This window comes from Anabrus simplex, chromosome 6 (genome assembly GCF_040414725.1).
Source record: "Anabrus simplex isolate iqAnaSimp1 chromosome 6, ASM4041472v1, whole genome shotgun sequence".
NCBI lineage: Eukaryota > Metazoa > Arthropoda > Insecta > Orthoptera > Tettigoniidae > Anabrus > Anabrus simplex.
The window spans coordinates 300,167,539-300,183,116 of NC_090270.1; the positions used below are offsets into that span (position 1 = coordinate 300,167,539).

Genomic DNA, 15,578 nt, shown 5'->3' on the forward strand with positions numbered 1-15,578 from the left:
TGATCTCGGAGCAACGGGTGCATCCCTCCACTGTGCAATACATAATTATAAAATTTCTTGCTTGTGAAGGAGTTACAGCAGTGGAAGTTTGCCAGAGATTGACTTCACAGTTTGGTGATCAAACATTGTCAAGGACATGTGTGTGTAAGGAGTGGCAGAGGAAAGCGGAGGAAGCGCCAGTGAAAGCCAAGAATCGACTGTCAGCTGGCAAAGTTCTTGCAACCATTTTCTTGACTGACGAGGCATTTTGCTAATTCATTTCTTGCATGAGTGATGCAAAATCAATGCTGCTTACTACTGCAAGCTGTTGAACAAGGTGAGAGTTGCATATCGCCGCAAAAGACGAGACCAACTGATTCGACAATGCGCAGCCCCGCAGCTCTAACTGTCTCCAAGCTACAGGAAATGCACTCGACTACACTTGATCATCCTCCTTACAGCCTGGAATTATTGCCCTGCGATTTCCATTTGTTCGGACTGCTTAAAGAAGTTCTAAGAGGGCAATGGTTTGAAGATGATGAGAGTGTGGAAGACTTCATGCACAACTGGCTGGTGACACAACCCTGTTCTTTTTATGATGAGGGCATCAAAAAGCTGCCCATACGCTGGGACAAATGCATTTCCAAAACAGGAAACTATGCAGAAAAATAAATTGTAATTGCCTTGTGTTTTTTAATAAATGAATTTAAATAAGAAATAAAACTCCCATTTATATTTGATCCCCCCTCATATTTTAGATGTTACATCCACTTCGAATTTGAAAAAGTATTAATGTACTGTAAATTCCGATAGCTGCTTTACTGCTTAATAATGTGTATTTTTTAAAATTTTTAGATGCTATGTACTTCCTAACAGGTGTTATTTTTAATAATTAATGTATCGTGACTAAGCTACCTGTAATTGGAGAAACATCTCTGTTGGTGGTCTTCATACAAGTTTTAACTTCAGTCACTTTAGTCACGACTGCTGGAGTCTGAGACAGACTTAAAATCACAACAACAAAAAACAGTTTCTGCTGTATGTTCCTTGCATACAGGCTTGGAATATCTGTTGCTATCTGTTGTAACTGTTCTTCCTTATCAGGCAGCAAATATAACACATTGCTGGCATTTGATTAATGGGTAGTTTCATGACACATTTAATTTTTTTCTTCAGATGAATAGACAGTTTAACTGTCTCATCAAATGCGGCCTCCCAAGCATCAAACTAAGCTGTATAAGAAATTTCCTTTGAGACAACATCTCAGTAATATTTGTCTAGTAAATAATCTATCTATTTACTGCTCCAATGTTCATGAGACCAAAAAAACATCTAACTAAGCATCAAACTAAGCTGTATAAGAAATTTCCTTTGAGACAACATCTCAGTAATATTTGTCTAGTAAATAATCTATCTATTTACTGCTCTAATGTTCATGAGACCAAACAAATAGTAAGAGGTCAGCGATTACTTGTTCATGAAACTGGATATTTCAATTGCAAATGATCTACAACTTCCATGCCTCCTTTAGTGAGGTTCTAGAATATAAATCCTTCAGGTTTATGGTCCTCACCTGAATCAGGATCAATGGTGTCATCACTATGCATTGTTGATAACATGAGGACATTCTTTCTTTCCCTCTTTCTTTCTCTGGTACATATGAGAACAGTAGGCAATTGTTGGTAGGTTTTCATCCAAAGGAAAACGTACTACTCTTTACAGGCTTGTCCTTGACTGACATGCTCTGGCAGAATTTCTCTTTTATTCTTCCATAATATACTTACAAGTGACAGTCACTGATTAACATAAAGATCACTGGCAAGAGGTACAGACGTCAAATAATTATCCACAGTTATATTTCACCTGCTATTGTTGATAGGTTTCATCATTCTCATAACTACACTTCTTGCATTGTTTTGTACTCATGCAGCCCAGGTGGCTGTTATTATTAATTTCGTGAGGCTATTTCTAGCCGAGTGCAGCCCTTGCAAAGCAGACCCTCCGATGAGGGTGGGCGGCATCTGCCATGTGTAGGTAACTGCATGTTATTGTGGTGGAAGATAGTGTTATGTGTGGTGTGTGAGTTGCAGGGATGTTGGGGACAGCACAAACACCCAGCCCCCGAGTCATTGGAATTAACCAATGAAGGTTAAAATCGCCGACCCGGCCGGGAATTGAACCCGGGACCCTCTGAACCGAAGGCCAGTACGCTGACCATTCAGCCAACGAGTCGGACAGGTGGCTGTTTGCTTGGGTATATTTAAAGATTTATGGTATAAAATGGTCTGACATCACATAGTGTGTGTTTTCTTTTATGCCATACTTTGCAGGTTTATTTGGATATATGCTCTGAAGCTGCATCTTCCTTGGAATGCTGGAGCATTTCATCAATTGAACAGTACGTGTTTGCACTGTATTGTCCGAACATGATTTCACAAACTCATCAACAATTTCCCTTACGACAGCCAGATAATCGTATTGATTATTTGAATTTGCGTTCTTTTGCCATCAACCTTAATGGCCTGTAGGATAGTATGTAAGCACCTTTTCCTCATACAAGCAATGAAAAAGTCAGGTGCAGTCCCACCTGCTGCCCAGTGCTCGCTTGTGTTTGCGTGTTGTGCTTTCTTCACTCCAGCAAGGTACAATATGTCCTGGAATGCAGATATTTCTTCAAAGTTGCTTTTCGGACAGTCTCTTATGTTCCTGGAATATGCATTAAACGTTTTTTCTAACTGGAGATCCATGTACTCAACAATAAGTGCAATTGTAGTATCAGGGAAGAAATGCTTCCAACAATCCAATATATTTTTCACATTTTTTAGCAGATCTTTTTGCACCTGGTAAATGAGTCACAATATTCTGATGAAGCCTTAGTTGCTGGTACTATTTTGTCAAATGGTCTTTTTTTTTTTTGCCGGGCTGAGTGGCTCAGACGGTTAAGGCACTGGCCTTCTGACCCCAAGTTGGCAGGTTCGATCCTGGCCCCTGGCATGTAAAAGAACTCCTGCAGGACTAAATTCCGGCACCTCTGCGTCTCCGAAAACCGCAAAAGAGTAGTTAGTGGGACTAAAACAAATAACATTATTATCCGAATTGGCCTCAAGGGATGAAATTATTCGAATGTTAAGGGAAGACATTGAAAGTATTAAACGTAATAGACTTAGTTTAAATGGTGTGACTGAAGTGCAAACTGAGACATGGTCGGAAGTAAGTACGAGGTGTTGTAACAGTAGGCCTAAAACTAATCATGATCGGGGCGTAGGCCTAGGTATTGAATTAAGGAATAAGTTCCAGGTCCTTGAATCAATTACCTCTAGTGAAGAAGAATGTGTAAAGATTAATAACATTCCAGCCATTACAAGGAAGCCTGCACTGGGGTTGAAGAAGAAAGAATGTAAGGTAGTTGTGTACGGGGATAGCCATGGTCGGGGTATTGCTGTCAAACTTGGTGATATGCTACCGGAGACTGAAGTTGTAGGTTTTGTCAAGCCAGGTGCTCTGTTCAAAGAGGTTCTTCAGTCAGATATGGAAGAGATGGGAACACTTAATGAGAATGACTACGTGGTTATTATAGCAGGGACGAATGATATTGCCAGAAATGAAGCATCAAATGTGATTTCTGGGGTAAAGAAAGCACTTTGCAAATTAAAGACCACCAATGTAATATTATGTAATATTCCACATCGACATGATTTAATTGAATGGTCTTGTGTAAATAAGTTAGTTGATGATACAAACAGGCGGCTACAGAAAACTGTCAAATGCTTTCAAAATACAGAAATAATTGATATGAGCAATATGGATCGAGGATATTTCACAAATCATGGCATGCATCTTAGCAGAAGAGGGAAAAAGCAGCTATGTAATATGATAAGAAAGAAAATACAACAGACTTCAGGAACAACTATCACAACTAATGCCATACCACTGCTGTTCGATAAAGATGAGGAAGTTGCAGAACATTTGCAGGTAATGAAAGTAAGAAGAGTTGAGGAAGTAGTTGAGGTGAGTGCTACCACTAAAGAAGGATGCCTAGGAGAAGAAAATCAGCTGAAAGGGATTAATGTGCTTCTACCACAATCATCAGAGACAGCAATACCAGAAAGCACTGAGTACTCAGGGAAAACTTGTGAGGAAACCATTGAGATCGTCAGTAGCAGTCAGTTGGATGAACGAGGAGAGGAGTTACTGGAGAAGTTGGATGTTGGAGCACCATCAGGACGAACTGAAGGAGGGCAAGCTAAACAACCAGAAATAAGAACGTCAAGTAGGACAAGGAAACGACCAGTATTACTAGAGCAGGATTTTTTACGGTAAAAGGTAGCAATAGTTATAATCTAAAGGGAGAGCTAAATTTGTTCCACCAGAATGTTCAATCTTTAAGAAATAAAATTCTAAGTATGGAGGTTCTGTTGGCAGATAACCTACAAGGGTATGATGTTTTATGCTTAACTGAACATTGGTTGATAGAGGATGAGATTTCAAATTTTGTATTAGAAGGTTATGCTCTTGCAAGTAAGTTTTGTAGAAAGAAAATGAAATGTGGAGGTTCATGTATATATGTGAATAATAATATCAAATGTAAGCAGTTGAATAAATTTGAATATCTGAATGTAGAGGAGCATTTCGAGGCTAGCTTTGTTGAACTAGTGGATTATAAGTTAATACTTATATGCATTTATAGAAATCCTTCTAGTAATGTTGAAACTTTTTATAATAATATTGAAATTATTTTAGATGACGTACAGAATCATAACAAAAATGTAATAATCATGGGTGACTTCAATGTAGATTTTTTAGGGAATAATGGTGGGCGAGATAAGCAAAGGCTAGAAATGTTGTTTTCCTTGTACGGTCTAAAGGCAGTTGTAAATCAACCAACTAGAATATCTGGGGATACAAAGTCAGCAGTAGATCAAGTTGTATTGAATGAGGAAATGTGGAACTATGAAATAGAAGTTTATGATACAGGTTTTTCAGATCATTCTGCTCAAATTGTGCATCTAAATTTTAGGGTAACAGGAAACCATAATTTAAAAAATAACAATGTAATTTACAGGGAAACTAGAATGTGCAACAAGGAAAATATTTCATATTTTAACCAGTTATTGGCCAAGGAAACTTGGGAGAGTGTATATAGAAATAACTCAACTAATGAGGCCTTCAGTGAGTTTTTGGGTTTGTTCGATTATTATTATCAAGTGGCAATACCAGTCAAAAGGGTAATTGTAAAGAATTATAGGAATGGGTGGATTACAACAGGAATTAGAAATTCAAGTAGACGATTAAGGTTTTTAAGCAAATGTGTGAAAGGGAGTAACACCTCATCTGAATTGAAGGATTATTATAAGAAATATAAGAACATATATCAAGAAGTTTTGAAGGCTGCCAAAAGACTGCATAATGAAAATGAGCTAAAAAATTCTAAAAACAGGTCTAAATGTATGTGGAACATTATAAAAAGGGAGAAAGGTACTCTAGTTCCATTAAAAAATAATATTACTCTTACAGATGCAGGGAAAGAAATCAGTGATCCAGAAGAAGTTGCAGAAATATTTAGTAACTATTTTATAGAAGCAGTTCTGAGGTTAACAGAAAATTTTCAAACATCAGTGACAAGAACAAACTTGAATACAGTTCACAGGAATGTATCATCCATGTTTCTTACTCCTGTGACTGAGCAAGAGATAGATAAGGTAATAAAACAGATGGGTAAAAAGAAGTCTTCTGGATTAGATGGTTATTCAAACTACCTTATTAAATGCTATTACCAATACATAATCAAGCCTCTCTGTTACTTGATAAATTTGTCACTAACCACTGGTAAATTTCCAGACAAATTCAAGGTAACCAAAGTTGTTCCGATACATAAAAAGGGTAGTGAAGAAGATGCTGGTAACTATAGGCCTGTCTGCCTCCCCTCTGTATTCTCCAAAATACTGGAAAGAATTATGTACGATAGACTGTTATCATTCTTAGAGAAGCATAATATATTAGCTGGTTGCCAGAATGGCTTTCGTAAAAATAGATCAACTACCACAGCATTCATTAACTTTATTGAACGGATATATGACACACTAGATGGGAAGGGTGCATGTTTAGGTATTTTCTTGGACTTAACAAAAGCTTTTGATATAATTGACCACAGCTTGCTTTTATAAAAGTTATACATGTATGGAGTTCGGGGAATGGCTTATGACTGGTTCAAATCATTTTTAGGGGATAGAAGACAGATTGTTGAAATATCATATACCAGTACTGATTTGAGCAAAATTGTAATTAAGAATGTGTATTCCTGTGCCAGAAACATAGATCATGGTGTTCCACAGGGGTCAGTTTTAGGACCATTATTATTTTTAGTATTTATTAATGATATCGTCCAAATTGTTGATGATATTCAAAGAGTGCAATTAACTTTGTTTGCAGATGATATTACTGTTTTTGTAGCTGATGAAAGTTCTGAAGGGTAATATCCGGAGCTGGCTTGAAGATAATAAATTAATTTTAAGTAAACAGAAAACTTCTGTGATTAGATTTCTCCATAAGATTAATTTCAATATGGAAGTTAGTCCAATATCATTTGGAGAGACCATAATTGAGTACTCATCATCAACAAAGTTTCTTGGCTTGTGGATGGATGAATCATTAACCTGGGATAAACATACAGAGTTTATAGGGAAAAAGCTTAGTAGAATTTATTTCATGATAATATCTTTGAAAAATAGTTTTAATTTAAAGGCTTGCCAAATTATGTATTTTGCATATGTCCATCCCATACTAACCTATGGAATCATTTACTGGGGGAATTCACGATATAGCGAAGTCATCTTTAAGTTACAAAAGAAAATAATTAGAGGAATGGCCGGTGTCGGCAGGAGGACAAGCTGCAAGAAATACTTTAAACTTTATTTTATTTTACCATTGCCTAGCCTTTATATCTTCCATACACTTGTATATATGAAGGAGAATGTAAACAGCTACACCATAAACTCTGATGTACATAGGTATAATACTAGAAATAAACACAGTCTGCACATAGAACCACACAAAACTAAGCTATATGAATCAAGTTTGAGTTATGCAGGAGTACATTTATTTAATAAATTACCAGACTACATTAAGCAGATAAAACCATGTTCAAAATTTAAGAAAGAATTATTCAAATTTGTTTCTAACCATTGTTTTTATTCCATTGAAGAATACTTAGCTCTTGAAAATTAACTTATGTATCACTTTTTTTTTTTTTTTTATCTGTGCCTCTTTACCACATTGTATATTTCTCTTTATTTATCATGGCATGTACATTACTGTTTTATCCTTTGTTACTGTAAATATGATTATTGACGTGTCCCATATCACTGTATGATCAGTTGGACGAAATAAAATACAATACAATACAATACAATACAATTATTAAACAGTATTTTCTGTGATAGATTGTGATTTACCCTATTTGAATCTAAGATTACCACATTTTACATTTGCTGTCATCTGATCGATCAGATGCTATGTCAAAATCTTCATGCTCAGATGGGGGATCTGAATGAGAATTCCCAATGCCCTCAAACTCTTCTTCTAACCATCCTGAAATATTTGACCTGAATGAGTAAATTCATAATTTCAATATAATTGATCCATTACTGAAAATTATAAATTTTCCAGCTAACTCATTCTTGGTTACCAGTGTTTCACTTCAGTGTTCCTGTACAGTGGCCTCCACTAAATGGACTGGCCATGTGTCTTGGTAGGTGTGTTAGCTACCAACCAATGAGCCCAAATTGGGACACTGGGGTGAAATGCTGGCAACCAAGAATGAGTAAGCTGGAAAATGTATAATTTCCAATAACAGACCAGTTATATTGTCACCACTCCCATCATCATAATCGTTATCATCCTTATAAAAGGATGAAAATAGCTAAAATAGCTAAAATTATGTGGACTTGCCTATCACACACAACACGGATCAGAAGCTGCAGTCAACACAACACAACCATACTTATAAACTCTTTATATCACACTCATAAGGAGGAACTAACCAGAAATTGATAGTACATAGCACAGCACAGCACAGACTAGCTTCAACTAAAACAAGACTATGATTGTTGCAATCTAAGCAACGTGACCGGAACCCGACGCTATCACTCCTACATTAGATTTTAACTAACAAGACATGCATGTGTTAGGGAATATGCCTGTTGACAGCCTAATGACTTTCTGATGCATCTAGAATCAATAACATATGCTGACATAGAGGTTGAAGGAAGCATATTTCATACAACAAGGAGGTGTTGGCTAAACTACACCTATTACTACTACATACTACAAATATACCATTGTTAGAATTTCTTTTACAGCTGTATTTCTACCTTCTCCTCACTACAAGGGATCCCTGCCCTTAAGCCTTACCTCTTTCTTAGCCTCCACCACAATGGTATCCTGTTCTATTTTCACCATTAATTTTTCAGTTTTTTCTGATGTCACAATAAGTTGTGGCTGCAGTTGATGAAGCTCTTCTTGCATAACAGATACCTGGAAGCAAACATCATCATTATCAGAATGGATAGTAAAAAGTACAACAGAATAATTTCTGCAACCATTGAAAAATACATGCCTACATCACACTGCTATTCCTTTTTCTTACAAATAATTATTTTCATAGACTTTTTTCACGGAGCAATTTTCTTTAGTGATACGTACACCCTGTCCTTGTAGCAACGTTGGGAGGAAGTTGTGATAAATAAAACTACATAAATTTTAGTCCACTATCACAAAACATAACCAGTCTGAAGAAGTCAGTCTGTAATGGAGACTGAAAATGGAATTAAGAAGTCATTTTTCACTTTATACATATAGTATGTTATTGTTTGAGTCATCAGTCCATAGACTGGTTTGATACAGCCCTCCATGCCATCCTATCCTGTGCTAACGTCATTTCTACGTAACTATTGCATCCTACATCTTCTCTAATCTGCTTGTCATATTCGTACATTGGTCTACCCCTGCCGTTCTAAACGCCTACACTTCCTTCAAAAACCAACTGAACAAGTCCTGGGTGTCTTAAAATGTACCCTATCATTCTATCTCTTTTTCTCTTCAAATTTAGCCAAATCGATCTTTTCTCATCAATTTGATTCAGTATCTCTTCATTTGTGATTCGATCTATCCATCTCACCTTCAGCATTTTTCTGTAACACCACATTTCAAAAGCTTCTATTCTCCTTTTTTCTGAGCCATTTATTGTCCATGTTTCATTCCCATACAATGCCACACTCCAGAAACATCTTTCTAATTCCTATATCAATGTTTGAAGTGAGCAAATTTCTTTTCTTAAGAAAGCTCTTCCTTGCTGGTGCTAGTCTGCATTTTATGTCCTCCTTACTTCTGCCATCGGTAGTTATTTTACTACCCAAGTAACAATATTCATCTACTTCCTTTAAGACTTCCTAATCTAATATTACCTGCATCACCTACCTTTGTTCCACTGCGCTCCATTACTTTTGTTTTGGACTTGTTTATTTTCATCTTGTCCTCCTTACCCAAGACTTCGTACATACCATTCAGGAATTTCTTGAGATCTTCTGCAGTCTCAGATAAAATAACAGTATCATCAGCAAATATCAAGGTTTTGATTTCTTCTCCCTGGATTGTGATTCCCTTTCCAAGTTCCTCTTTACATACATTTACTTCCTTGTTTAATAAATTTTGGGAGATAGTGGGTTTGAACCTCACTGCCAGTAGCTCTGAAGATGGTTTTCCATCATTTCCTATTTTCACACCAGGTAAATTTATAGTTTAACTATAATTTACTTAATGGAGTAATAATGGATTTCAGAGATTCTTTCTGAATATTGTGACAGTGATAGTGTGAGGTGGCTAGTAACAATGCCAGCGAGAGATGTTAACTGAGATACAGCAGTGACAATGTGGACGAGACCAGCAGCGAGTAAAACAATATCACTGGCGAATTGTTAAGGCTTGTGAAAAGGAATCTTCTAGAAGAAACTGGAGGCTGAATAACAATGGTATGATGGTGAACAGGATGAAAAGTCAGGTTGTAATATTATTATTATTATTATTATTATTATTATTTTTTTTTTTTTGCTACCTGTTTAACTTTGCACTAACACATCAAAGGTTTTTAGTGATGGAAGGCTGGGAAAAGGATTGAGAAGGTTGTGGCATGGCCTTAATTAAGGTACAGCCCCAGCACTTGCCTGGTGTGAAAATGGGGAGCCACAGAAAACCATCTTCAAGGCTGCCAATGGTGGGATTTCAACCCAGTATCACCAGAATGCAGGCTCACAGCTGTGTAAGCCTAACTGCATGGCCAATATGCTTGGTAAAGGGTTGTAATTTTCACCAAGAGTAAAAGTCCTCTCAGTTTTAATTACTGTAATGATAGTGTGATAGTACACTGTGCGGATCACTGTAAATACCTAGGTGTTAATATAAGGAATGTTCTTCACTGAGGTAATCACATTAACTACAGTAGGTTGTAAAGAAAGGTTAAAAATCTCTTCACATGGTTATGAGTGTATAGATTAGTTGTAGTAAGGATGTAAAGGAGAGGACTACTTGATATGAGAACTGGAGAAAGTCCAAAGGAAAGCAGTGCAATTTTTGACTTGTGAGTAAGCAGATGAGATGCTCGACTAAGTGGTATGTAATATTTATTCAAAACAATCTTTGAAGGTGTCTACCTTTTCAATACAATTTATTTTTCTTTGCAAATAGAATATTTACATTAACATCAATTCAGTTGTTGGTACATACATAACCCACATCATTCCATCTTAAGCGATGGGTCAGCGAATGAGGCTTCTCCACCAGTTGCGGTCTCTGAACTTCTCTCATTCTTCGATGCTTTCCAAAGTATGTCCTCACTGTTGAATGACAATCTTCACCATGTCCTTGTACCTGAGTCTTGGTCGTCCTCTTGGTCTTTGGTGTTCAAGTTTTAGATCATACATTTGTTTCAGTAATCTGTTATCTCCCATGCGTCGCGTATGTCCATACCATCTCAGTTGCTGCGCTGTTATTCTATCCTGCAGTCTTACAATTTGAGCCTGCTTGTAGATTTCCTCATTACGGACTCCATCCCTCTGTGTTTTACCAATCATGCTACGGACAAACCTCATTTCTGCTGCCTGGATTCTATTAACATCTTTGTTTCTCATGGTCCATGTTTCGCAACCATAGGTCAGGAATGCTAGTTGCTTTACGTCGCACCGACACAGACAGGTCTTATGGTGACGATGGGACAGGAAAGGCCTAGGAATGGGAAGGAAGTGGCCGTTGCCTTAATTAAGGTACAGCCCCAGCATTTGCCTGGTGTGAAAATGGGAAACCATCTTCAGGGCTGCCGACAGTGGGGTTCGAACCCACTACCTCCCGGATGCGAGCTCACAGCTGTGCGCTCCTAACCGCATGGCCAACTCGCCCAGTGGGTCTGGATTGGTACGTAATAGGTTTCATATATGACTCTCTTACATTTTGTTGGTATTTTCTTGTTCCATATTATGTCTTTAACTATTTTGTAAAAGTTGCTACCTGCCTGAATTCTGTGGGAAATTTGCTTGTCTATAGAACAAGTATCGGAGATAACACTTCCAAGATATCTGAATTGATCTTTCATCTGTAGGTGTTTCCCCTCCATTTCAATGTGTCCCTTTGGCTGTCCATGTCTCTTCACGACCATAACCTCACTTTTCTGTTGGCTGAAGATGAGTCCATATTCTTTAGCAGCTTCTGTCCAGGAGTTTATTTGTTCTTGTAGGTCTTCTTTAGTCTCCCAACAAGCATATATCATCTGCGAACAAGATAACTTTCATTTTCTTACCTCCAATGGTTTGGTGAACTTTTTTCTCTGAATCTCGTTCATCACAGTGATGAAAAGAAGAGGAGACAAAACACCACCCTGTCTTAACCCAGATTTTACATCAAAGGTTTCAGTCATTCCTACAGGTGTTTTGACTTTACTTGGGGTATTTTCATACAAATTCTTCATCCTGTGTATCATGTCATCCTGTATTCCAATTTTCTTCAGTGTTTCCCACACCTTCTCTCTGTTCACAGCGTCAAATGCTTTCTTGATATCCAGAAAGGCTAACCACATATCTAGGTTGTGTTCATAGTATTTTTCCATTAACTGATGGACTGTAAAGATTAAATCAGTTGTTGATCTCCCCTTCCTGAATCCATACTGTTCTTCAAAGAGGTTCTCTTCAATAAGGGGTCTGATTTTACGCTCTATAATTCTTTCATAAAGTTTACCAACTTGAGATGTTAAAGGGATGCCTCTATAGTTGAAACATTTCTATCTCCCTTCTTATAAATTGGAATTATGATGCCTGTTTTCCAATCGACTGGTATGTCCCCTTCTTTCCAGATCTTACGAAAGAGTCTGTAGATCCAATGTTTTCCATAAATGCCCATAGCCTTGATCACTTCTCCATTAATTTCATCAGCACCACCTGATTTTCCAGTTTTGATGTATTTCCAAGCATATTCTACATCACTCCATGTTAAGTCTAACCCATTGTCAGAGGCAGACTTGTATGATATAGTACTGGTATTGTTTTTTGGTGTATACTGCATGCAATTCACATTTAGCAATTCATCAAAGAAAGTCCTCCAAGTCTCTTTGATCTTATCATCTTCAGTGATCAGACTTTCATTATCATCTCTTAGGTATTTGGAGTGTTCTTTATCTATTTTTCTATTTTTCATCATCCCATTTAACATTTTCTTATTACCATTAACATCCTCTTTCAATTCATCACACCACTTGTTCAACCACTTCTCTCGTTCTTCTGTAACAACTTGTTTTGCTTGTTTTTTAACAGTCCTGTATAGTTCCTTATTATGGTCAGTCCGGTCCTTGAAATATTTTTTGAACATATTGTTCTTGTTCAGGACAGCAGTTCTTGTACTGCCATTCCACCATGAAGTTTCCTTCCATTTCTTGTGCCACTGGTTCGTCCACATACCTTCTCAGTTATCTTTACGACATTTTCTTTCAGATCCTTCCATTCCTCCTCAACTGTTCTTTCATCTGTCTTTGGTTCTACTGTTTTGATGTTTCCTTGGAACTCTATTATTCTATCATTGTCCTTCAGCTTCCAGGTCTTGAGTTTCTTTACCTGTGTGGTTCTTACTTCTTTTAACTTGTTAAACTTGAAGTATCCAATGAGGAGTCTATGATCAGTTGGTGGTAAGGATGTAAATATTCTATTTGTAAAGAAAGATAAATTGTATAGAAAAGATGGACACCTTCAAAGATTGTTTTGAATAAATATTATATGATAGCTCAATACGGACCAAGAAAATGAGATTTATAACATGTAATAATGGGTATGTTCTGAGCTGTCAGTGGAAAGATGGTGTGGAATGACATTAGCAGACAAATAAGCTTGAGTGGAGCTTTTAAAAGTAAGAAAGATCATAATATGAAAATAAATTTGGTATTCAAGAGGACAAATTTATAGGAATAAGGGATTGGAATAATTTATCAAGGGAAATGTTTGATAAATTTCCAATTTCTTTGGAAACATTCAAGAAAAGGCTGGGTAAACAACTGATAGGGAATCTGCTATCTGGGTGATAGCCCTAAATGCATATCATTGATCATACGGAATGACTGATGGATATTGAAGAAGTGGGAATGACGAGCAAAAAGCCCTTATATTGTATTCGAATACAGGAATTTGGGAAGATGTAGATATCCTTGTCCTTTTCTGTTTTTATGTTTGTCCTTGTCTTCTCTTTCCATGCTCCCTCTTCCCACACTGACCTGTCATTATGTTCATCCTGTCATTTGTTTCTTTTTTTTTGTTCCACTCTCTATATTCAACTTGATTTACACTTGTTTGTTCTTTTCCAATACTGATATGTGTTCAAAATGTGTACTATCATGTGCCACACATTGTTTATAACGTTTCTGAAGATTACTGAACATTTTGATGAACAAAGGTTACTGCAAGGACGCCAAAAAATTACATTATATTCCTGCATAATATGGGAACATTTGTGGAGCACCATCTGTCTTGAAAATGATCCTTTCAACATGCCACATATGTAGGCATCTGGGGCCGTGAGATCCAGGGAGCAGGAAGCATATGGATATAGGGTTCCACAAAAAATTGGATGATCTCCGAAGGGTTATTCTCCTGCAGTTCAGGCTGTAGCTCCATCTTGCTGCATCCATTGTCGTTGGAGGGGTAAGTTTTTTGGCACAACAAAAACGGCACAAAACCCTTATGAATGGCATATTAATGAGGTCTCTGTAGACTACCTAGTCCACTGTTTCTGTACAGCATGCTCGATAACATAAAGACCAACATTCTATAACTGATCACAGCACATCAAATCGTAACCCGCACACTGTGTAGCAGTTTCTGTATAATGATACCAGGCCATTCAAACCCTAAAAAATGAGTTATTTGTCAATCAACGCAGCCATCAAGGTGAATATGACTTCCCTCTGGAAAATAGGTGTTGCAGAAGAAATCTGGATCCTCACACATCATGGACAACACTCGGCTGCAATACTGTAATTAAATTTGCTCATTTCTTTCTGTTAGATACTGAGCAACTTGAATTTGGTCTGCAAATCTACAGAGCTCTTTAAATATCTGTCGAACAGACCTACCACTCAAACCAAGTTTCAGCGATGTTCATCACAGACTGTACATCAGGTACTGCTACCTGTTGAAGAAGTCATCTATGATTCTCATTTGTGGTGAAGGTTCTTGGGTACACTGTTGTCCCCTTTCACTGGCATAAGACTGATCCCGTATAACAGAACTTGTCACAACAGCTAACACTGTTCTGTTATTTGGTGCCGCCAAATAAAATCGCTCCTCGTACTAGTTTTTAATGTGAAGCAAACTCAGCACATTCTGACACCCCATTCTGTATGACTGGAAATAATGCAAATAAACACAACACTGAATTCATAATATATCAAACAAATAAATAAATTAAATACTTTGTTGCTAGGGATAGACAAAATGAACAGTAGATGAGCAATAATCTCCATGTTGTTTGTTTTGCCACATCCTGTATTAGTGATTACTACTACATCAGCTCTAAAATACCAAGTTGGCCAGTGCAAACACAACACAGCCATGTTGCACCAATGTAAACACACATACTTGCCCAGCAGCATTGTCTAGCTTCTCCAGTCCAACAACGTAACGATCCCTCTGAAGTGTTATCTGGTCTATTTTCTTAGCAAACAAATTTTTAAAGGTCGTGATAAGCTCCAGATATGATGTAGGAGTCACATAATTCTTTCGTTTCAATTCATCATAGTACCTACAAAAAAAGATTCATAATATTAAGTTACAATAGTTCTCGATAAATGGTGAACTATACAAATTTATATTTATTGCTCAATGATTTTGAGATAATTATTGTAATTACTTGAAAAAAATTATGTTAAGAAGTGAGGGAGAAATTTTGAAGAAAGTTACATAGAAATAAAGTCAATAAAATCTACTTATTCCGAAACAATGTCTCCATCAACAACATTCTTTTATTTTTGACACATTTCATGTACTGCAACTATAATGTAATATACAGAGGTGATCATT

The 15,578-nt window shown here is 37.0% G+C and overlaps 1 protein-coding gene across 1 annotated transcript in view; it reads right to left on the bottom strand.

Moving 5' to 3' along the window:
* Dnah3 (dynein heavy chain 3, axonemal) overlaps positions 1 to 15,578 on the bottom strand; it is a 912,075-nt gene that overhangs the window by 210,855 nt on the left and 685,642 nt on the right. The window contains exons 44-45 of the mRNA XM_068228454.1: positions 15,138 to 15,300; positions 8,389 to 8,511 (exon numbers count right to left, since the gene is read on the bottom strand). Coding sequence (XP_068084555.1) covers positions 8,389 to 8,511; positions 15,138 to 15,300 — 286 coding nt within the window. The remainder of the gene's footprint in view (positions 1 to 8,388; positions 8,512 to 15,137; positions 15,301 to 15,578) is intronic.